The sequence below is a fragment of the Bison bison genome, unplaced genomic scaffold, assembly GCF_000754665.1.
Source record: "Bison bison bison isolate TAMUID 2011002044 unplaced genomic scaffold, Bison_UMD1.0 scf7180017846569, whole genome shotgun sequence".
In the NCBI taxonomy this organism is placed as follows: domain Eukaryota; kingdom Metazoa; phylum Chordata; class Mammalia; order Artiodactyla; family Bovidae; genus Bison; species Bison bison.
The window spans coordinates 856902-881462 of record NW_011477142.1 but is presented as its reverse complement, the minus strand read 5'-3'; the positions used below and the strand labels follow the sequence as shown (position 1 = coordinate 881462).

General features: G+C 40.6%; 1 protein-coding gene across 2 annotated transcripts in view; it reads left to right on the top strand.

Moving 5' to 3' along the window:
- Window positions 1-24561, top strand: part of ROR1 (receptor tyrosine kinase-like orphan receptor 1) — a 205345-nt gene that overhangs the window by 167482 nt on the left and 13302 nt on the right. For both annotated transcript variants that reach the window (XM_010840183.1, XM_010840192.1), the window contains one exon: window positions 17464-17675. In XM_010840183.1, the coding sequence (XP_010838485.1) occupies window positions 17464-17675 (212 nt within the window). The remainder of the gene's footprint in view (window positions 1-17463; window positions 17676-24561) is intronic.

Below are 24561 nucleotides of genomic sequence, written 5' to 3'. Positions count from 1 at the left end.
CTTCACTTTCACTTTTCACTTTCATGCATTGGAGAAGGAAATGGCAACCCACTCCAGTGTTCTTGCCTGGAGAATCCCAGGGATAGGGGAGCCTGGTGGGCTGCCGTCTATGGGGTCTCACAGAGTTGGACACAACTGAAGTGGCTTAGCAGTAGCACACTCTCAAGGAAGAAACTGCTTTTATGCCTGCTGCCGTTGTATTAGTGGGTATAACAGGCACCATCTCTCTGGAAGTACAGGAGAAGCAGCTTATCACAGTCATTCGTGAAGTGAAATGTTATGCACGATGGTCCATGTCCAAGTGTACCTTTTTTAGCACAACAGGTGTATTGGAAGCAGAAAGAGAACTGTTTTTTCTGTGTCCTTGAGAAAACCCACAAGAGAGAATGAATCTATAGCCAGTACTCAGGGATCCAGGGCAACCTGCAGATAAACTGTGTCCTTTGCCTCATCCTTTTATACTGCAGAAATATAGGAAGAAAATGAAACTTCTGAATCAGTTTGTACCTTTTTCTAGAAAATGTTTGGAGGGTAAGAGAGAGAATGAAAATGTTGGTGATACTGGGAGTTTCAGATGATTTTTTAATGATTTGTCTTCCTGATTACAGTTCTCATAAATAACATCACTTGAGTTTCCCAGGCCTAGGGGGAGCATCAGAATGTCATAGGAAAGCCACTCCAGTAAAATGGAAATAATAACGATTTACATTCAGGGTTTCTTAAGAGAATAAGTAAGTTGTTAACTGAAAAACTCTATGATATCTGGAAGATAGTAAATGTTTAATAAATATTTTCTTGTGTAATTTTTATGTAGTCAGTATATATATAAAGAGGAACTAACTGTAATTAGTATGTAATATACACATATCGAGGGCTTTCCCAGTAGCTCAGCAGTAATGAATCTGCCTGCAATGCAGGAGACCTGGGTTTGATCCCTGAGTAGAGAAGATCCCCTGGAGGAGGGCATGGCAACCCACTCCAGTATGGTTGCCTGGAGAGTCCCATGGACAGAGGAGCCTGGTGGGCTACAGTCCATGGGGTCTCAAAGAGTCAGACACGACTGAAGAGACTGAGCACCCATGTACTCACTACACATATAGAGAAATGCTTGTTTTCAGCAAATATTGTTTGAGCCTGTTGTGGAGTAGGGAGGCTGAAAAAGGAAAAAATGTGATTCATATTACAATCGCAATGCAGTGTGTGTGATACAGTAGAAGTTAGCACAAATGCTGTGAAACAAAGAACAGGAAGCTGAAATATACTACAGCAATCATTAGGGAAAAGTAGCAAAAATATTGAAAGAATTCTCAGTGATGAAAATTGGGGAAACCATTATACTACAGTTTCCTTCTTACATGTTATCTGTTATGCCATATCGTCTTCCCTTGCAAAATGGTTTTAGGGATGGTTCAATATGCTCAGTTTGAAAAAGAGGTGACCAGCCACTAGGCTTTAAAATGCCTTCATATGCAGCATAAAGAACAAATTATGACATTAACTCTTCCAGAGCCACCATTGGAAACTTCAAAGAAAATTATTCTGTATTTTTTAAATGATGAGCACTTAAAATTTATGGTTTTCCCACATGCTATATTCAACATGAAAAGGAGAGTTATAATCACTTACTTAATTGCCCCATCCCTTCTCCTACATCAGGTAGGTGTGAAAATCTGCCAGAGAGCCAGGGATAATTGCAACAATTACTGAGCACGTCCCATGTGCTAGACATCATTCTTGGGGTTTCCAAGGCTTTATTTATACTCACCCTCTCCCTGAGACAGAGAATGGTGTTATTAACCCTTCCCTGGTGGCTCAGATGGTAAAGAATCCGCCTGCAATGGGGGAAACCTGGGTTCGATCCCTGGGTTGGGAAGATCCCCTGGAGGAGGGCATGGCGACCCACTCCTGTATTCTTGCCTGGAGAATTCCCATGGACAAAGCAGCCTGGCGGTCTGTGGTCCATAGGGTCGCAAAGAGTCAGACACGACTGAGTGACTGAGCACAGCACATACTGCTCATGATGAAACTGAGGCTCAGACAACAACAGAGTTACTCCACTAGTCTGTCTGACTCATCTTCCTGCTACTCCATTGTGCTGTCTTAGGAGACTGATCTGTGTCCTTAAGGAAACCAAATGAATTATTTTAAGGGAAAAAAATGCATTGTTACTTGACTCCAGGTGAACACCATTGTCCTGTGGGTGACTTTTGGCCCAGAATTTCCAACTGCAATCCTCATCTGAAGTAGGGAAATACACAGACATAGGGAACAGATATGTGGTAGCCAAGGGGGACAGGGAGATAGGAGGTAAGGATTGGGAGTTTGGGATTAGTGGACACAAACTAGTATATATTGGCTGGATAAACAGCAAAGTCCTACTGTATAGCACAGGTTACTATGTTCAGTATCCAATGAAAAGAAGAGACACATGTATTAACTGAGTCCCTTTCTCTCAGCAGAAATTAACACAACACTATAAACCAAGTATACTGGAATACAATTTTTAAAAATAAAAAAAGAAGTAGGGAGATAATTTACTCATGAGCTGGAAGGTTTGTTGATAATTGGGTTCAAGCTTTATTACAATTAGTTTAAGTCAAGACCTGATACCTAGAAAGTATTGATTTTCATTTCAGCATCATTCTTTAGGGAATCAGACCAAAAACACTCTCTGAGGCATGAAAGAAAGCCTTCAGCAGTCTTTCAGACCTTAGACAGAGAGAGAAAGACCACCTATATTCTCTGCCATGTGCCTGCATGGTGCTTCGTGGTTTCCGTCTTCATCTCCATCTAAAATTCATCACCACACTGTGGGACAGATGTTATTAACATATCCTACCAAGGTATATGTCTAAATGAGATAACTCACAGCATTGGACCTTGAACCCTTGTCTACTTGCATATAGCTCCGACCAAACTCGAAGTTCGTGTTCTTTTCCAAGACACTTTGCTATCTCCCACTGAAAGATCTTTCAGAAATAAATAAAAGGATGACAGTAGGCTCTCTGGATTTCAGTACACTGATTCCCATAACATGATATGGCATCAAAACACGTTCCCTTGCTAATGAAGAAATCCATCACAGTGCTTCTCAGTATATTATTATAGTATTAATCAGTTCAGTGATGATCTCAGGAAACCCTAAGATATTGCTTTCTGAATATCAATCTGCAGAATTCTGAGGACTGGTTAATTCCAGTCACGTGAGAGAGAAATTTGGATGAAAGGTAAATCTACAGATGACAAGCCAGTTTTCACCACTTATAATAATAATTTTTTTAAAAGAACATTTTCACTTCATTTTGAAAGAAAACAGTTCCTTTTGGATTCTTCAGGCCAAGCCACAAATACATCCATTAAAGGAACAGGGAATCCTTGACATGTGATCAATAAACAGCTGCTGAGAGGCTAGCGGCTCCCTAGGGTATGAATTACAGAAGAGAGTAGGTCGGCATCAGCTGTTGTTCTAAGATGAGTCTTCTTGTAATTGCCCCTCAATAGCCCACCTCTAACAAAGTAATCATACAGAATCCTACTTTTATAACATTTCTTTAGAGCATTTGCTTTTTTTCTCATTTCATCCTTAGAAAAATCATGAAAGATAAAGTAGGAATTTCCTGCCCTATTTTAACATATGAGACAGCCAAGGTCTAGGGAAGTGGTAGGACTTACCCAAGAACATAAATGAGTTAATAGAAACCAGGTCTCCTGTCTCTGGGGCCACTCACTCTTTGTTCTATACCAGTGGTTCTCAAACAGGGGAAGTTTTGCCTTCCAGAGAACATTTAGCAATATCTGGAGATATTTTGGTCATCACAACTGAGTGGGGTTGGGGAAAGCTTTATTGTTGCTGTTCAGTCACTAAATTGTGTCTGACTCTTTGTGACCCCACGGACTGTATGTCACCAACAGGCTCCTCTGTCCATGGGATTTCCCAGGCGAGAATACTGGAGTGGGTTGCCCTTTCCTTCTCCAGAGGATCTTCCTGACCCAGGGATTGAACCTGTGCCTCCTGCTTTGGCAGGCAGATTCTTTCTTTGACATTGAGTCACTAGGGAAGCCTGGGGGAATGCTACTAGCTTCTCTCGTGCAGAGGCCAGGGATTCTGCTGAACACCCCAGAATGCACAGAAGAGCTCACACAAAGAATTATCCAGCCCAAAACGCCAGTAGTGCCAGGTTTGGGAAACTCTGAGACTGAATTAGAATTACACAATTTAGACTATAGAATATAGTATATTGTATATACTGTATAAATTATATAATTTAAACTATAGAATAACAATATTAAACAGCAGTTACCATTTATTGATTGCTTACAAAGAACCACTATGTGAAGAGTTTTTCTTTTTAAAGCATTATCTCATGTATAGTAGCTCTATAACTGTATGAGTTGCATTTTATTTTACCCAGGAAGAGAAAAATGAGACTTAGAGAAGTTAAATAACTTGTCCAAGGCCACACGATTAATAAGAAGTGGACCCAGGATTCAAAGCTATAGCCTGTCTTGTAAATTCTATGATTTATGTATGTGTGTGTCTGTGTATATAAATAGATAGGTGGGTAGATGGATGGATAGATAGATGGATTGATAGATTGGTGATAGAGATATGGAGAATAACTTTGTATCTTATAATGAGGTGTAAGCTTGTGGGGCATATTTGCAATGAGTCCTTTTCCTCCTTCCTCTCCAAGGGGATGGAATCTCATGGGAATGTTCCTGCATTCTTTAGTTAAGTCAAAGTTAAAGAGGTTGCAAAATCTCCATGGGGTTTCTCATTTTCCTACTGATATCTTTTGTTTTCATTTCAACTAAGTAAGGCTGAAAGAAGTATAGACCTAATTAAATGCAGAATGTGAGCATTTGTTATAGTTTCTAGAATAAAGGCATTTGAGAACAGTGTGCCCCAGATCGTTTTATCTGTGAACTTTTACTCTAAGACAGAACATAAAATTAAACACAACCAAATATGTCTGTTGTGAATTCTGGGAATTGGCTTAGCTAGGGCTGTGTGCATGAGCCCAGGCAGCGCCTGGAGAAGAGGAAAGAACAAAAGAAGTTTGCGCCAGACTTGAGCTCTTACCTTCCCTGTCTTTTCTTTCCTATCCCAGATATCCAGCAATTAGAACAGTTATTATTTATTCATTCACTTACTGAAACCAATGTATATATGTTGAACTTCTACTATGCTTCAGATTTTATGAACAAGCTGTGCCCTCCTGTAGCTTACAATCTAGTAGAAGAATCAGAGGGGGAAAATACAAATCACTTTAAACACTATAGTTCCCCGTGTTCCTGTGTGCTGTAATGTGCTTTTCTGTGTGTGCTAATATTTGCTATTGGTTGAACACTGTGTGAAGTTCTTTACAATAGCATCTGGCCTATGACTTAGCTGATGCTTAATAAAATGTGTGGAGTTAACCCTCATAATAACCACAGGCTAAAGGTATCACCTCCATTTTACTGATGGAAAAGCTGAGACAATGTTGTTTTTACTAAAGATAAGATTGGGTCCGCAGGATTCAAGGTCCAGCCTGTGTCCACCACACTACAGATACTTAAAGAACAAATTCTATCTTAATTCAGAAGAATAAACATTCCTTTATCGTTTTCCTTTCCCCTTTGATCCTTATGAGCTCTCTAGGTCATCTTTTTTCTTAATCTTTGTTTGTTTGTTTATTTATTTTTGTCCATGCTGGATCTTTGTTAATGTGCGGGCTTTTCTCTAATTGTGGTGAGCTGGGGGCTACTCTAATCGTGGGACACGGGCTTCTCATTGCACTGGCTTCTCTTGTTGCTGAGCACAGGCTCTAGATATACGGGCTTCCGTAGTTGTGGCACACAGACTTAGTTGCTCTATGGCATGTGAAATCTTCCCGGACTAGGGATCTAACCCATAGCCCCTGCATTGGCAGGTGGATTCTTATCCACCAAGTTACCAGGGAAGTCTGTCTCTACGTCTTTGATTTTCTTACTTGAAGCTGCGCAGATGCAGGAATGGAGCCCCCAGCCATAAGACATCTACTCTGAGACCAGGGTGTTCAGGGTGTTCTTAGCCTCAGCCTGATAGGGACTAGTTCCCCTGGCAGCTCCACCCAGGCCTCACATCGTTTGCCCTTTTCCCGTTAAGTCCTAAGTCTCCTCCCTTCCTGGCAGCCCTGGGTTCCCAGTCCTCAGAGTTGGCCATCTTCCCTGAGATCCTGCCTGCAAACCTTCATTTGCTACGTTTTCACCTCTAGTCCCTGTGGCCACCTTCCAAGCCAAATACTGTGGACTGGGTGGAAACGAAGTCGAAAAAGAAACATTTGCCTATGTTCTTTCCAACTGGCACCTAGGCACACCTCCCAACTCAGTTTCACTGTAGCCCTTATCATTGCTGTTTTGTGCAGCTCTGAGAGGGAAACTGTGAAAAAGGTCTATTTCTCTGGGAGCTCCTTTTGCATTGATCTGACCATTTCCCTTGGTCCATATTTTCTGTCTTCTCAACTAATTAAGATCTCCTATTTGTTTCTTTTTTTGAACTGTAGTGAGGAGGCAGAACCTTGATTACATTCACATTTTCATGTTCAAACCTTAGCCCTTTATTTGGAGAAGGAAATGGCAACCTACTCCAGTATTCTTGCCTGGAGAATCTCAGGGACAGGGAAGCCTGGTGGGCAGCCGTCTATGGGGTCACACAGAGTTGGACATGACTGAAGCAACTTAACAACAGTAACAGCAACAGCCCTTTATTTCCACCTAGATGAGTCTTGATTCTTCTACTATCCAGGCCGGTGTGTTTGAATCACTGCTAAATAAAGGTTTCTTCATCCACCAAAGAACCAGAGTTTCCAAACAGTGGTATTGTTTTTACTCTTAAACCAGCTTCACCAAAGAGTACCCATTGATAAGAAAAGTAGTGAGCCATTTGGCTCCATATGGAGTTTTCATACCTGGCCTGTTGCTTTTGTATTTCCTTTTAAGTCCTTGGCTTGCACCGGTTTGCCAAAGGGCACGTTGCCCAATTCTGTGCCTGAATAGCCCTGACTTGTCCCATCACCTTACAAACACCCACCCTGGGTTCTGCTTTGTCACAAACCATTTTCTCCAACGTGGTGGTTTACAGTTTGGGGCAAGGCAGATGTTTTCCAGATTGCGAACACTGCAGTTTTTAACTCACTCTGTCAGCAGCCTTCTCCCATATTTCATAGAAGACCTGTTGTAAGGCAATTTGTCTTTCAGCCATTTCTTCAAACCAAAATTGAACATTACTGTGGATTGGATGTTGGGGAGGGGGAGCAGAGGAAGGAATAGAGCACTGCTTTGTATAGTTTGAAGTTTTCCGGAAGAGTTATTTTTGTGCTCCAGAGATTTTCAAGATGTACTTTGGTCTCCAGTCTTTGTCTATTTTCAGCAAAGTAAAGAACAATCGTTACCAAAAACTTATAACTGAGTCGTGTTTCACAAACATGTGTCAACATAAAATAATTTTCTCTAAAAGGATTTTTTTTTAAATTTTATTGTCTCCAGTATATATTGAGTCACTTCCCTAGTGTGTCAGCTACTCTAGCAATAAGCTTTGGAGGCCTTTAACTCTTTGGGCCCACCCCCATGCCGATAGGAAGTGCTCCTTGTCATTTTGAACTTTGAGTGACAGAACTCTGCTGTAACACCATGGCAATTGTTGTTACTGGCTTTGCATCAGTCAAGATTCTGGCAGGAAACAAAAAGCACAAGCAAATAGACTAAGGAGAATTTTATAAAGATATGGTTTTTAAAGGTGTTGGCAGGATTAGGATAAACCAATAAGGTGCAGGACCTGGGGCTAACAGGAGTGAAGCAATACCATTCTAGGCCTGGAGAGTCTATTACCCCTCCCCATAGAGTACAGCCGAGGCGGAAGAGAGGGCTGTCCAGCATGTGCTGTGGCCTTTGGTAGAGGCAGGCAGGCAAGCCTCTGCAACCCAGCAGGAAGGGAGCCAGAGGAATAAACACACCAACCGTACTCTCTCTTCTTGCCCTGGGGTTCTTTTTATTATGCTAGTGCCTCCCAAGAGCTGGACCCAACTGGAAGCCAGAGTCCCATTAATCCTGGGCATAGAGATCAGCCTCAGCATAGAGCTGCATAGAAAATGACTAAGACTAGATCTGGTGAGCTGCGGACACTTAGGGGAAGTATTCATCACTGGCTTTAAATCAGTTGCTTTGTAAGAGAGTCCAAAGTTCAGTGGGAGTCTAAGTAAGGTACATCAACTCCGTTTATAAAATCAGAGCATCTTAAAGGAAGATAGAAATCAAACAACCTCTGCTTGAACATGCCAGAGACCTGCAGAGACAAGGTTATCTCTCTAACCAAAGTTATGTGCTGGTTCCCCCTGTTCAAATCTGCCTTTGTATGCCAGAAGCTAAAACTTGTATGTGAAATCTCCTGATTTTTGTTTTTTTTCTCTCTTAAATGTGAGCCACTACTTTAAATTGGGGGGAAATAAAAAGCTAGTAAGGAACAAGTGTGTATACTATAACTGGTTTTTAACATCTGGTGTCATCTTTTATTGAATTTTGAGACTTTTATTGCATCCTTCATTCAGTTTTTTTTCTCCTTTGATCCAAAGAGCATATAGCTCCTCCCACCTTTCCTTACCGATCCTCCTCTCTGAGTGTTTCTTGCTCCTCCAGAATCCTTCTTAAAAAACATGACTCTTACAGTTGAAACAATTTTTGACATCTTTAAACCAGAACAGACCAGAAGAGGACCATAATTCTTGATGACTCAGTACTGCCAATGAAGGCTGTCTCATTGCTATACGTGCCAACTATAGCAATTTTTTTCAGAAATTTCATCATGCTGTTGCTGGATCCAACTGAGCCTTCAAGTCTTCACTAAAATTTATGAATCTTCTTTTGTTTGTTTGTTTTTAGTTTGGTTATATCAAAAATTATTTAGTAGATCTGTTGAATCATGGACTTCTCTAAGCAGAGCTTTAACCTAACTCCAAGTTATCATATTATAAAATTTCCACTGTGGGTTTGAGGGTCATTATTCTAACCTGTTGTGTATCATCCTTTAAAATTTTATTTCTGTAGTCAACTAATTATCTTTCTTAGATTCAGGCCATTTCAAGTTTGATAAACATGTCATCATCAAGTAGTTGATGACAGTATTGAACAGGCAGGTCCTCTCAAGGATAGCCTTCTATAATTTGATGTTGTTTGCTGATTAACACTATTAGAGTATAGCCATGGGTGAAGAACAAATCCGTCTATTGATATTATTGTCTAGTCCTCCATCTTTTGTCCATAAGGATATCATGAATCACTTGATCAAATGTTCTGCTAAAGTTTAGACATGTTTGTCCTATCACTCCAAAATAATCCTATCAAAGATGAAAGACATTTAATGTTATAGAACCTATTGAATTTTGGAATCTTTTTTTCTTAATCATTTTTTTCTTAAATGTGAGCCACTACTTTAAATTGGGGGAAAATAAAAAGCTAGTAAGGAACAAGTATGTATACCAGAACTAGTTTTGAACATCTGGTGTCATCTCTTATTGAAATTTTAAGACTTTTATTGCATCCTTCATTCGGTGTTTTCCCCCTTTGATCCAAAGAGCATCAGATCAGATCAGTCGCTCAGTCGTGTCCGACTATTTGCAACCCCATGAATCCCAGCACACCAGGCCTCCCTGTCCATCACCAACTCCCAGAGTTTACTCAAACTCATGTCCATCGAGTCAGTGATGTCATCCAGCCATCTCATTCTCTGTCGTCCCCTCCTCCTGCCCACAATCCCTCCCAGCTTCAGAGTCTTTTCCAATGAGTCAACTCTTTACATGAGGTGCCCAAAGTATTGGAGTTTCAGCTTCAGCATCAGTCCTTCCAATGAACACCCAGGCCTGATCTCCTTCAGAATGGACTGGTTGGATCTCCTTGCAGTCCAAGGGACTCTCAAGAGTCTTCTCCAACACCACAGTCCAAAAGCATCAATTCTTCAGTGCTCACCTTTCTTCACAGTCCAACTCTCACATCCATACATGACCACAGGAAAAACCATAGCCTTGACTAGATGGACCTCTGTTGGCAAAGTAATGTCTCTGCTTTTGAATATGCTATCTAGGTTGGTCATAACTTTCCTTCCAAGGAGTAAGCGTCTTTTAATTTCATGGCTGCAATCACCATCTGCAGTGATTTTGGAGCCCAAAAAATTAAAGACAGCCACTGTTTCCACTGTTTCCCCATCTATTTGCCATGAAGTGATGGGACCAGATGCCATGATCTTCATTTTCTGAATGTTGAGCTTTAAGCCCACTTTTTCACTCTCCTCTTTCACTTTTATCAAGAGGCTTTTTAGTTCCTCTTCACTTTCTGCCATAAGGGTGGTGTGTCATCTGCATATCCAAGGTTATTGATATTTCTCCCAGCAATCTTGATTCCAGCTTGTGCTTCTTCCAGTCCAGCGTTTCTCATGATGTACTCTGCATATAAGTTAAATAAGCGGGGTGACGATATACAGCCTTGACGTACTCCTTTTCCTATTTGGAACCAGTCTGTTGTTCCATGTCCAGTTCTAACTGTTGCTTCCTGACGTGCATATAGGTTTCTCAAGAGGCAGGTCAGGTGGTTTGGTATTCCCATCTCTTTCAGAATTTTCCACAGTTTATTATGATCCACACAGTCAAAAGCTTTGGCATAGTCAATAAAGCAGAAATAGATGTTGTTTTGGAACTCTCTTGCTTTTCTGATGATCCAACAGATGTTGGCAATTTGATCTCTTGTTCCTCTGCCTTTTCTAAAACCAGCTTGAACATCAGGAAGTTCATGGTTCACGTATTGCTGAAGCCTGGCTTGGAGAATTTTGAGCATTCCTTTACTAGCGTGTGAGATCAGTGCAATTGTGCGGTAGTTTGAGCATTCTTTGGCATTGCCTTTCTTTGGGATTAGAATGAAAACTGACCTTTTCCAGTCCTGTGGCCACTGCTGAGTTTTCCAAATTTGCTGGCATATTGAGTGCAGCACTTTCACAGCATCATCTTTCAGGATTTGAAATAGCTCAAATGGAATTCCATCACTTCCACTAGCTTTGTTCGTAGTGATGCTTTCTAAGACAACTTGACTTCACATTCCAGGATGTCTGGCTCTAGGTCAGTGATCACACCATCATGATTATCTGGGTCATGAAGATCTTTTTTGTACAGTTCTTCTGTGTATTCTTGCCAGCTCTTCTTAATATCTTCTGCTTCTGTTAGGTCCATACCATTTCTGTCCTTTATCGAGCCCATCTTTGCATGAAATATTCTCTTGGTATTTCTAATTTTCTTGAGATCTCCAGTCTTTCCTATTCTACTTAATAATTAAAATAATTAAAGAAATGCAAATCAAAACTACAATGATATTCCGCCTCATATCCATTAAGATGGCCACTATCAAAAAATAGAATATAGCAAATATTAGCAAAGATGTGGAGAAATTAGGACCATTTACACTGTAGGTAGAAAGGCAAAATATTGTAGTAGCGACTATAGAAAGCATATGGATATTCCTCAAAAAGTTAAAAATAGAATAACCATATGATCCAGCAATCCTACTTTGAGTATATATCCAAAAGAACTGAAAGCAAGATCTCAAAAAGATATTTACACACCCATGTTCATCACAGCACTATTCACAATACATCAAAAGCAGAAAGCAAGTCAATGCCAACCAGTAGATGAATGGGTAAAAAAAAAAATATTTTAATGTGGTACTTACATACAATGGAGCACGGTTCAGCCTTGAGAAAGAAGAAAGTCTTGTCACATGCAACAACATGGATAAACCTTGAGGACATTATTCTGAGTGAAACAAGCCAACCGAAAGACAAATACCATATGAGTCCACTTACATGAGATATCTAAAGTAGTCTAGTTCCTAGAAACAAAAGGTAGAATAATGGTTGCCAAGGTCTGGTGGGACGGGGAAATGGAGAATTGTTCAATGAGTACAGAGTTTCAGTTTTGCAAAATGGAAAAATCTGGAGATCTGTACAATAGTATGAATATACTTTACACTATCGAAATGTACACTTCCAAATGGTTAGGATGGTAAATTTTCTTACATGTTTTTTATTACCATGATTTTTAAGAAAAAATTTTTAATTTAAAAGATTAGCCCAACTCTTTCCTTTTGTAGAAAATGTAGGCCCCAAGATTTCAAGAAACTTTTAGTGAACTTATGTGGATTCCAGTTACTAAGGTTTTTCTCAAGTACTCACAAATGAGTTACTGCCCCTAACTTAATGTGGTTAAAACATTTTCCAAGGAGAAAAATGTTAATCACTGTATATGGGCTATTCAGAGTCTTTTAAAGAATTCATTTGAGAATACATAAGGCAATAGATCATCTCCTTAGTATTTCTATCATTAAGTCGAGAGAGCGAGTGGCTGGGCCCAGTGTGCCAACTGAAGGCCTATTTGCCACCTTTCCTGCTTCAATTTCCAGGTACATGCTTAAATATTACCAGTGCAGGCCCCCATCTGCCACAGGCCCACTTATTTTGTAGTTTTCAAATAATAAATGGTGGCGCCTCTGTTTGTTTTCTATGGTTTTTTTAAATTTTTTCAGACAAGATCATAATTCAACTTGTTTAATTTCCTTTGAATTCTAAGGTTCTGTAAGACTTCTTCCCACCTTTGCCAGATTTAAGATCTGAGTACTTTCTTTTTTTAACTCAAAGTAATATCCCAGATGATGTTTCACTTCATAAAAGTACCTCTTGAATGAGAAATCGTGTTTGCCTTGCTGTTAGCCCCAAGAGAAGAAAGAAGTATTTTCTCCATTATATTTAATTACTAATCAAAGTATTGAATATCATTGTAAAAATAAAATAGGAATGTCAGATGTGAACTGTGATACCAAATTGTTGATTTTTAAAAGAAAATTAATCATGTGGTCCAGGCTAAATGGTTGGTTTCAAAAATCCCAAGTATTTAACTTGATGTAACTAATATGTGCATTTAACTTTTAAACAGTTATTCCAAAGTTTTAAAAAATCTTCCCCATTCTAATTTTCAGCCAATTTTCTTTGCAGTGCCTCCGAGGTGTCTATTACCCTTTAAAATGAATAGTAAGAATAATGTCCATTGTTCTTATGTGATTCTTTTTAATAGTATAACTCCCACTAGATATTAGTCCTTACTTAGAAGGAATCTTGGAATCTTAACAAGAATGATGAAAAACAATTCCATATAGTGTTTTAATTTTTATTAGTCATATAATTTAAAAAGCACAGAGGCATGGAAGACAGACAGACTTACATTCCAACCCTGACTCCACCACTTCCTGTGTTGTTGTTCAGTCGCTCAGTGGTGTCCAGCTCTTTGCGACCCCATGGACTGTAGCACGCCAGGCCTCCCTGTTCTTCATCATCTCCCAGAGCTTGTTCAAACTCATGTCCATTGAGTTGGTGATGCCGTCCAACCATCTTGTCCTCTGTCGACCCCTTCTCTTCCTGCCTTCAATCTTTTCCAGTATCAGGGTCTTTTTTAATGAGTCAGCTCTTTGCATCAGGTGGCCAAAGTATTGGAGCTTCAGCTACAGCATCAGTCCTTCCAATGAATATTCAGGGTTGATTTCCTTTAGGATTGACTGGTTTAATCTTGCAGTCCAAGGGACTCTCAAGAGTCTTCTCCAACACCACAGTTCAAGCTTTGGCAAATTTATCCTTTCTCAGCCTCAGTTTCCCTGTATGTGAAATCAAGATAACCTGGACTTCCCTGTTGGTCCAGTGGTTAGGACTTTGCCTTCCAACGTGAGGGATTCAGGTTCAACCCCTGGTTGGGGAGCTAAGATCCCACATGCCTGTCTGCCAAGAAGCCAAAATATTAAACAGAAGCAATAGTGTAACAAGTTCAAGAAAGACTTAAAAAATAGAAAACAAGATAATCCAAAGTGTGGGGTTAAAATGAGGAATAAAAATGCTAGGACATTAGAAAGAAGTTGGGCAAATGTTAGTTTTCTAATTTTCCATGAGTAAGGTTAGTTGTTCTGTGGAATGTTTTTATATGAAGTTTTTTGAGCCAGACGGTGACTCCCCTTCTGGCCAAGTGCAGAGAGCCGTGTGGGAAAGGAAGCGTGTAGTCAGTAAGACTTACAATGAGCCTGAATTTGTTTTCTGTCACTTCCAACATGACCGCGTAGTGTTCTGCTTGATTATTTCACTTGGCAAGAAGACACTGTCCTCGTTTGCATATCCTCCAGTGTAATCAGAGGGAGCCAAGTTTGACAATTTTTAAAGGATTTAGCTTCTTGAAGTTTGTTCTCCAGCAGACCTACACGGGGATTTGTCCCAGACCTCCCGTTTACAGTCAAAGGCATTCCATGAATAATCTGATACGGAGTGAGTACAGAATAGATTCCTTTGTTTGCCAGACAGGTGAGGGCCCTAGTTTCTCTTGTTGCTAAAAATGTGGCCAGAAAAATGACTAGCTTTACATTCGTGCTAAATTAACCTCATTCCTTTTGTAATCTTACCCTCAAAATGATTTCACTGAAAATCCAAGAATAACAAGAGGCACTTCCCCCGCTAGGGGCCTGAGAAACTTGAAAGTGTTTTATAATGTTAATAACAATCATAGATGCAATGGTTTATCTCTGGACTTTCTATCCTGTTCCATTGCTTTACAGCAGAAATTAACAAAAAATTATAAGGCAAATTATACTCCAAAAAAATTAGCAATAATAATAAAAGTGTTAGTCACTCAAGTCATGTCCAACTCCTTGCGACTCCATGGACTGTAGCTCACCAGGCTCCTCTGTCCATGGGATTTTCCAGGCAAGAATACAGGAGTGGGTTGCCATTTCCTTTTCCAAATAATAATAATAACAGCATTGAATAACTACTCAGCAGTTTTCAGTTTTCCCAGACTCTTTGCTGACTATCCTCTCTCATATGAACTAAACAAGGTTGGCAGAGCAGGTTTTATTATCCCCCTTGAATAATTGAGGTTAGAGAGAGGTTTCTGGCTTACTGTTATTTAGAATTTCCAGCCCAAAGCTTTTATTCCCTGAATCTTCCTACTCTAAAGGTGGAGGGTAAACATTGTGTGATTGAGCTGTAACAGGTACTAGAATAGATAGTTTCCATGTTTCTTCACTTGTGGTTTATAACAGTTTTCTGAAATATACCTATTTTGCAGATGAGTTTGCTCAGAGAAGCCACGTGCCTACTCAAGGTTACACAGATAATGAAAAAGTCCATCTTCAGAGATTTCTCACTCTAAAACATAATCTCCTTTGTTGTGTAAAGTGGATGGATAGATAGATAAAGAGATATAGCCATCCCTTTCCCTCAGTCTGTCCACCCACCCGCAGACATGCAGACATAGGCGTCACTACAACGTCCAAAACCCAGTTCCCAACGACTAGTATGATTAGAACAACCTTCAGAGATGCCTGGGTTTATGCTCACCTGCCACAGTGTACAAGTGGAGAGTTCAAAAGCATCATACCTGGCAAAGCTTCAGTGTTATTCCCCACCTTTCAGGCCTCCTTCCTTCCTACTTCCATGAAACAAGAGAAAACCTACCCCAGGAAAATAGGTGCAAAACAACAGCCACTCTCAAATGACTGGCAGTCTAGTGTAGTACTGGAGCAGGAGGTGTGAAGCAAGACCAACTGGAGAGGAATCCGAGCTGTTGAACTACTGGCTACATGTCCTTGGGCAAGTAAATTAACCACCCTGCCCCTCAGCTTCCTCATCTGTAAAAACAAGGATGAGGATGGTGCCTATCCCATGGGGTTGGTGGTGAGGATAAAATGAATGAGTTATGAAAAGTGCTTGGAACAATACTTGGCCCATATTAATAATAACAGCTAACATGATTTTCTGCTGATAGAAAACACTCAATAAATATTAAAACTATAACTTTTACTATATTCAGTAAACAGATTTCACCCTTCTGCCAGCTCCCCTGAGGGTTAACACACAGATGACAGGCTTTAGGGCCCCTTTCTAACTTCTCATGTTGAATCTGTTTCTATGGAAAGTGTGACTAATTACTGCCATATCTCACTGAACTGCAGGTTCCCAAAGAAAGTGTGCAAGTAAAAGCTATGTATAGTATATTCTCACTTACATGTATTGAGGAAGCTTACTATTTAAAGGGATTTTATGGTCTCTCCACCCCTCTATCCATATTTCCCTTGTAGCATTTCCAATAGCATATTGTAATTATCTTGTCTCTGTTTTCCTTACCAGATCATGAACTCCTTAAGAGCAAAGCACATGTTATATTTCATTTTCTTTTCCCAGTACCTAGTGGAGTGCTTGCCAGTAGTAACTTTTGTTTATTGACTAACTGAGCAAATGGGAGGATGAGGGAATGGATGCATGGTTGATTCTTTTAAGTAAATAATCAACTCTCAATTTTATGTCAGTCTGACTTTTCACACTTTGGATTTTCTTAAAGCTATACAGCTGATGACGTGTTGGTGATCAGGGTGCATCATTATGCAGCCCCTCTAATTACTGTCTCATAATGCTTGCGTTTGTCCTACCAGTCAGGTCATTCATTAATTTTAGCATAAACTCAGGGCATTGAGTTTAACGGCCAGACTCAAACCAAAAAAAGAAAAATATGTGTCCTTGTGTCCTTCTGTACATATTATTTTATATATATTCTTTTATATTACATTATTTTCCAAGCAATGCTAACAGTGGATGTATCAGATTTCAAAAATATACTTCAAAGGGTTACCACTCATAATTATTGAGTTCATATGAAACTCTTTAAGAAGAATTCTTGGCTTTCAAAACAGTGTCAAGTTATACAGTGATGCTGTGCGAGAGGGAATTGTAGACACCATCCAAAACAGACAGATACTTCACTTCTGTGGATGAGAAAAAGCGAGACCCAGAGAGGTGAATGATTTGTTCGGGGTCACACAGCTCAGCAGAGATGGAGCTAGCCCTGACTTCTGGTCCTCATATTCTCAGGCCAGGGGCTTTGTGGTCCCTGGGGCCAGTATTCTTTGGTGATGTTGATTCTGGAAGATACAGGACTGGCCCTGTGTGTCCACGCCAGCCAAGACAAGGGCACGATTCCTGGAATGCTACATGTGGTTGATGTGGGCTAGCGGCCAATGGAAGAAGACCTCTGCAGTCCACATTAACACTCCTGGATATATACAGTCCACCCACGTGGCGTTTAACTTTTAAGGTGTTGGAGAAATGCAGGTCTGCTGCTAAACAGAGGTGACCCACACACATGCGAAGTCTTCGTAATGTCCTTCTGCAATTTTTAAACATTTGAACTCTAAACTTTTCAACTTTAATAAATTACATTGAAGGTTTGATAGAAACAAATTGTAATAAGCAAGGGTTCTTTTGTCTCACGGAAGGTTTGTGTGTATTGAAGAATAGGAGATCATTTTAAAGCTCTGCTATGTAATATTATCTATGTTATTTGAACTACTATAACTTTTGCTCTTTTCCATTTCTACACCCAGATTCAAAGGATTCCAAGGAGAAGAATAAAATGGAAATCCTGTACATACTGGTGCCTAGTGTTGCCATCCCCCTGGCCATTGCTTTGCTCTTCTTCTTCATTTGTGTCTGTCGCAATAACCAGAAGTCGTCGTCACCACCTGTTCAGAGGCAACCAAAACACGTCAGAGGTCAAAATGTAGAGATGTCAATGTTGAACGCGTATAAACCCAAGGTAAAACTAGCAGTCCTGAGCTGCACTTATTCTATAGACTTCAAGTTAAAGCAAAACTTACCACCCTCCCGAGCTTAGAAATCAAATGATATAGAATCAGAAGTTGTATTAGTACTAGCGTGCATTGTCAGCATAAGCATGCATCTCTAACTGTCCCAGGCAGCTCGAGCATACTTTCATCAGTGTGACCACTTTGGGGCTGGATGATCACCTCCCTGCCTTGCATAGAGTTTGCAATGGAAGGAACACTTATGAGATCATCTCTACCAGCCCTGCAGGACTCAGAGTGTGAGCTATTTTTCTAAATTTTCAAAAAGGAAATCCCATATTCTTCCAATTAAACTGAAAAGAGCTGAACAGACAGAGAAATCGAACACTGTTTACTAACTTTATTGTCAAAAAACCCTTTTATTTGCACAACAATGTGCATGTGTTAACACTACTGTACTGCACACTCAAATGGTCAGTTGTGTTACACGTTTTTTACCACAGTTTAAAAATCTATTTCGTGCCTAACCTAAATCCCCTTCTCTTTGGTTTCCATATATTTTAAGAGAAGTTTTGTCCTTCCTACAGTCTTTGAATGCTGTTTTATGATAGCCCTTAGCTCTCTCCTCTCTCATGCTAAATCAATCCACTTCCTTTTAGTTTCTCCTCCACATCTTTCAACATTTGGGTTGCTCAAGGTCCTGGCAAGGAAACCAGGGTCACTGGCCCTTCCCTTAAATGGAACACACATCACATCTTGGGGCTGAAATACAACAGAGGCTTTCTCTCCGGAAAACTAGCACCTCAATCTCAGGCCTCTCGGGAAAGAGATTTCATTTAAATAATTTAGGATTCTTGCATCCACAGAAGCCTGCTTTTTCTTCATGTTCCCACTCCATAGGAACATTCATTCAGCAAATATTTATCTTCTCTGTGGGTTAGAGACTATATTATTCTTTTGACTCTCATAAAGAGAAGATGCATCATTTTTTTTATACAGTTTTAGAGAAAAAAAAAATGCCTTCACACTCAAATCAATCCTTTCACCCAATAAGTAGCATAATTGGGCCTGACACATAGCTCTCATTTGATCTTACTTTGCTTTGCTGTTGGATATTTGTTTTTAATTTTAAAAGACTTAAAATATTTTTCTATTGCAGAGTCATACTTGTTGGTAGGGTTATGGGGTTTCTTAAATGCTAAAAAATTCATCATTAAGCATTCTGTCCCAAACAAAACCACTGTTCTCTTAAGTGTGAATTTTTACCAGAAAAAAACCCACAGACCCTGGAGACCACAGAGTTCACTCAGTGGGCTGGGGAATGGGTCGGGGGTGGGCGGAGGTTTAACTCTTGATATCCTAGCTGCTTTTGGCCAATTTACATATATTGTAATGTGTTACATCATAGCACCCTTAATCCTTACAATTAATAGAAGAAAATAGAAGGGTTAATATTAGTGCACATTCATGTAGGCATACCTAGTTGACCTTTTACATATCCCATGACTTCAAACTTGTAATGCAACAGTCTTTGTTCTATAAGAATCTTTCCCTGTCATTTCTGTCATGAAATGCTGAGAATCCTTACAAACACCAGAACTCTGGGTGAAAGTGAGGCCCAGATCAGTTTTGTTCCAGTAGTCACTGAGCAGCAGCCACCATCCTGGGGAGGTGGGCTCCTTGTTGCTATGGCAGGAGTCATAGAAAGAGTCATTTCCATTTGGAGAAATCATCAGTTTTGTAGGTCAGCCTCAGTCTGCAGCTTAATTCCATTGTTATCGGAGGTTTCTTTTGCAGCACAACATGTCCAACGTGCATGATGTTTGGGATTTATATCATCTTTCAGACAAAGATCTCAGAAAGCTTGTGGTGTCACAGAGAAAGCAAATATACATTCAGCAATACAAATTTTCAGAAACTATTCTAGGAACTTTTACATTCATTATCTCATTTAATCCTCACACCCATCACATAAGGGGGGTATTATAATCACTGTTGTACAACCAGGATGACTGAGACTGCAGATGAGTTAAGTAACTTACAGAAGGTCAAAGAGCTAGTAACTGGAAGAGATAAAATATGACTAGAGTATTTTTCGCATTGGAGAAGGAAATGGCAACCCACTCCAGTGTTCTTGCCTGGAGAATCCCAGGGACGGCGGAGCCTGGTGGGCTGCAGTCTATGGGGTCACACAGAGTCGGACACGACTGATGCAACTTAGCAGCAGCAGCAGCAGAGGATTTTTCAGCTCTAGGTAAAGCCCTTGAATTTGCCTGACACTATGATTTCTTCTTTTTAACTGAAGAAATCGTGCTGTGAAGGGGGAGTAGGCGGCCAGACGAACAACTAAATCCAACTCCATTTGTCAGTTTGCGCTGAACGCTAACCACAGGGATCACCTGGCTTGTGAATGACCTCCCGAGAGGCCTGGGTAACAGTTGTAAGCCTGAGTTATACAGCCCCAGTCCTGCCAGGGACATGTGAAATTTGGCCAAAGAAATAACAGTCCTCCATCCTCCATGGTCATGGAGACAAATGTAACATACGCTGGGATACATTTTTTCCTGAGACTTGGTAAAGCAAAACATTGTTTTCATCATTTCTGGACCATTTCCTCAGCATGCCTTGCAAAATCTCCCAGTGTCAAGATTTTTCCAACACAAGGCGTAGAGTTTCGCCTTAAACAGCTCACCAGCAATTCTGAATCAGACTGGAAGAAGGAATGTCTCGAGCATATGTGACTGGGTTGAGGAGGGAGAGGGAACAACAAAAACAAATGCTAAGGTTTTTTTTCTTTCTTTCTCTCCTAAGAGATTTGGCTCCAATCAAATTTGACTTATTCAGCTGTTTGTTTTGGTTCTTACTGAGTGCCTTTCCTGGAAAAAGCACAAAGGACTTTGTCGACCTTAAAGAAAATTCCTAAATGTAAACAGTTGATCTCTAAAACTGGTTTGAAAGGTCACCGACACATAAATATTACATGTACCTATAAAATCTAAAAAGAAGGGACACGCATAAGAAAGAGGGGGGAAAAGAGTCCTGAAAACAAACACCCTACCAGAATAAAATCAAAAGGAGATTTGAAGGCTGGGACGAGAAAAGAATGAAGGATGGAAGCTGGTCGGCCCTGGCCTCATACTTATTTATCCACATGAATGTGCCCTTCAGGTTTTAAACTATCTCTTTCCACTCTCTCCACTTGCTGAGCTGATTTTACCCACCCCTGCCCCCACTCCCCCACACTGAGTGTTTGTATTAAGAAGAGGCTTCTCTGGGAGATTAGAAATCCATACCCACAGAGGAGACAATAGGCAGCCCAGACAGACTGGCGATGGGACCTGGCTTGAGTCCCCACAGAGGTGGCCGGGAAAGTTGGAAGTTAAAAATTTGATGAGGCATGAGTCTCCTTCAGATATGTGGGGAAAGGAAGCCAGTGGACCAGAGAGGCATCTTAACTCTGAGCCTTGAACAGTCAGGAAATAGAGGTGCTCCCCCGGCCCCATCACTAACTGCCCTGTGACCCTGAGAAGCCAGTTTGCCTGTCTGTGTCTCAATTTTCTCAGCTGTTCAGAGAAAGAGGTCAACTGTGTTCATGCAAAGGACCGTTTGTTTATTTTCCTTTTATTTTGTTGGGCTAAAGATTTCAATCCTTTCTGTTGGATAAGTTCATCTCCTATCTTTTCCATCTTTAAAATCCTCTGACAGTACTCTGGTGATGCAGAAACTAAGGAGGGTTATTCTATCTTGCATTACACATTTTACAATCTGAGCAGGATTTTTTTTTTTTTTTAAGTGCTACAGAAAATGAAACTTCTCCAAGAATTCTGGAAACCCTAACTTCCCGTCTCTCTGCTTCTTTCCCTTTGCCTCCCCCCAGCTCCTGCCACCCTGCCCCAACTGTCATGTCTGAAACACAGAGTAGTCTCCTGGGGGAGGAACGCTGTGGAGTTCACCTCCTGGGGAGTTAGGAAAGGGGAGAGCCTCCCCTTCAAGCTCAGGGTTAACCCAGTTCTGTCTTTCCCTATGTGACCCACTTACGTGGGATTTAGATCCACAGAAAGGTTAAGGGGTGGAGGAGTTTGAAAATGAGGAGCAGGAAGACTAGGGGGAGGGCTACAGGGTCAAACTCCTGCAGCTCTTGGCTGATTATAAGGAAGATTTGGGGGAAAGCAAAGTTTGCCTATAGCTTTCTAAAACTGGTGGCTGTATTTTCTTTAATTTAGTTTTTAAACTTTTATTTTATATTGGGATATAGCCAATTAATAATATTGGGACAGTTTCAGGTGAACAGCAAAGGGACTCAGCCATGCATATACATGTATCCATTCTCCTCAAACTCCCCTCTCATCTGCCCTGCCACATAACATTGAGCAGAGTTCCCTGTGCTGTGCAGTAGGTCCTTGTTGGTTATCCATTTTAAATATAGCAGTGTACACATCCCAAACTCCCTAACTACCCCTCTCCCCGCACCCACCCACTAGCAACCGCAATTCATTCTCTAAGTCTGTGAGTCTCTTTCTGTTTTATAAATTCATTTGCATCATTTCCTTTTAGATTCCACATAGAAGGGATGTCATACAATATTTCTTCTCTATCTGACTTACTTCATTTAGATGACAATCTCTAGGTCCATCCATGTTGATGCAAGTGGCATTGTTTCATTCTTTTTAATGGCTGAGTAGTATTCCAGTGTGTGTGTGTGTGTGTGTGTCTACACACACACACACCACATCCTCTTTCTGCATCCCTCTGTCAGTGGACATTTCTGTTGTTTCTGTATCTTGGCTATTGTAAACAGTGCTGCAGTGAACATTGCAGTGCATGTATTTTATTTCTCACCTAACCCTCATTTCTGTTTCTTCACTTCCAGACTATTCCTCTCTCCTTTTCTTTTCCAGCCAAAGTATTCAGGCTTTACTGAATGGACTGACACTTGATTATATTCTCTGGACCAGTCCCTTTTGCTAGCAACATACTTTCATCTAAAAAGCCCTGCTGTGGTTGGGGGAACCCTTGGGAACCCCTGTCCTTATCCAATGTCACTACATTTATTGCTAAAACATCCTCAATAACTTTTCCACTCATTCTTTAAAGCCATTGTCTCCAAGGCTTCTGAGCTCATCATGCTATTCACATGGCCTCTGGGGAATCACTAGTGATGTAATTTAATCCAATGACCTTTCCTAAGTCTTCTTCCTCCTTAATTTCTCTGGAGCATTCTTCTTAGCCACCATCTTGAAATACTTTTTCTCTTGGCTCTCCTCCTATCTCCTCCTGTTTCCTTCACCAGTTCTTTTGACTCCCTAAAGGAGCGCCTCCTCTGACGTTTGTCAGTTCTCTTTCCTCTTTCTTTCTCTCATGCTAATTTCATCCTCTGGCATTGCTTTAGCTCCCAGTTGACATCATGATTCAGCAATCTGGAAGGACCTAATCTCAAATTATCAAGTTCTTTCTCCCAGCACCCAGGAGTCTCTCTGGGCCTAAATTACCTTACTCTCTGGGCCAAACTTACCTTTCCAGCCACATTTGTTCTTGGTTTATTTCTGGGAAGTAGTATGATATGCTTCAAAGATCAAGGATTTAGAGACAAAGAGATATGATTATAAGTCTTGGCTTCATTATTTACTGGCCATGAGATCACTGTTTTCTCATTTATAAAACAAGGATACAAATAGTGCTTAGAAGAGATTTTAAAATTTATTTTTATTGAGGTATAATTGGCACACATGATATTAGTTTCAGGTATATAACATAATGATTCGATATTTTTAAGTAGTGCAAAATGATCACCACAACAGGCCTAGCTAACATCTGTCATAGTTATAACAGCTTTTTTCTTATGATGAGAACTTCTAAAATTTACTCTCTTAGCAACTTTCAAATGTGCAGTACAGTATTATAAAGTATATTCACCATGCTCTACATCCCTATGACATTTTATAACTGGAAGTTTGTACCCTTTGACTCTCTTTACCTGTTTTGTCCCTCCCACCCAAAAAGCTCCCCTCCCTGCACCCACCCCCCACCACTAGTAGCCACCAATCTTCTCTAAAAGATATTTCTGACACTTCAAGATAGTGTCTCTGGCACCTCACAGGTACTCGACAGCTAGAATTTACTATTATTGTTTGCTACAGCGATAATATGAACAGTCACAAACCTTTTAATCAACTACCAAATGTTGTGTATAGGATTCTGCGGGCTGGGGAGGAAGATATAGGATTCAGCAGCCCACAGCATTAACTGGGGACAAGGGGATCAGAGCAAAGATTATCATGATAACTCCTTAAGTAGCTCTGGTATTCCTGGGCCCATCCAGTGAGCATAAATCCTCTGCCCCACATCCTGTTCACACCCTGGATAAAACCCCTCAGGATGGAGAGGACAGTCTCTACCCTGTGGTGGTATGAGGACTGGGGGCCATCCAGTTCAGAGCTCAGCTTTAAACTATGTCTGAAGAAGCTTTACTTCTAGGAAGAATGAGTATTATAAATGGATATTATGAAAAAGCTAAAGTACTTTACATGCATTATCTCAATATAATCTTTACAATAATCTTCTGATCAGATCAGATCAGTCGCTCAGTCGTGTCCGACTCTTTCTGACCCCATGAATCACAGCACGCCAGGCCTCCCTGTCCATCACCAACTCCCGGAGTTCACTCAGACTCACGTCCATCAAGTCAGTGATGCCAGCCATCTCATCCTCTGTCATCCCCTTCTCCTCCTGCCCCCAATCCCTCCCAGCATCAGAGTCTTTTCCAATGAGTCAACTCTTTGTATGAGGTGGCCAAAGTACTGAAGTTTCAGCTTTAGCATCATTCCTTCCAAAGAAATCCCAGGGCTGATCTCCTTCAGAATGGACTGGTTGGATCTCCTTGCAGTCCAAGGGCTGTCT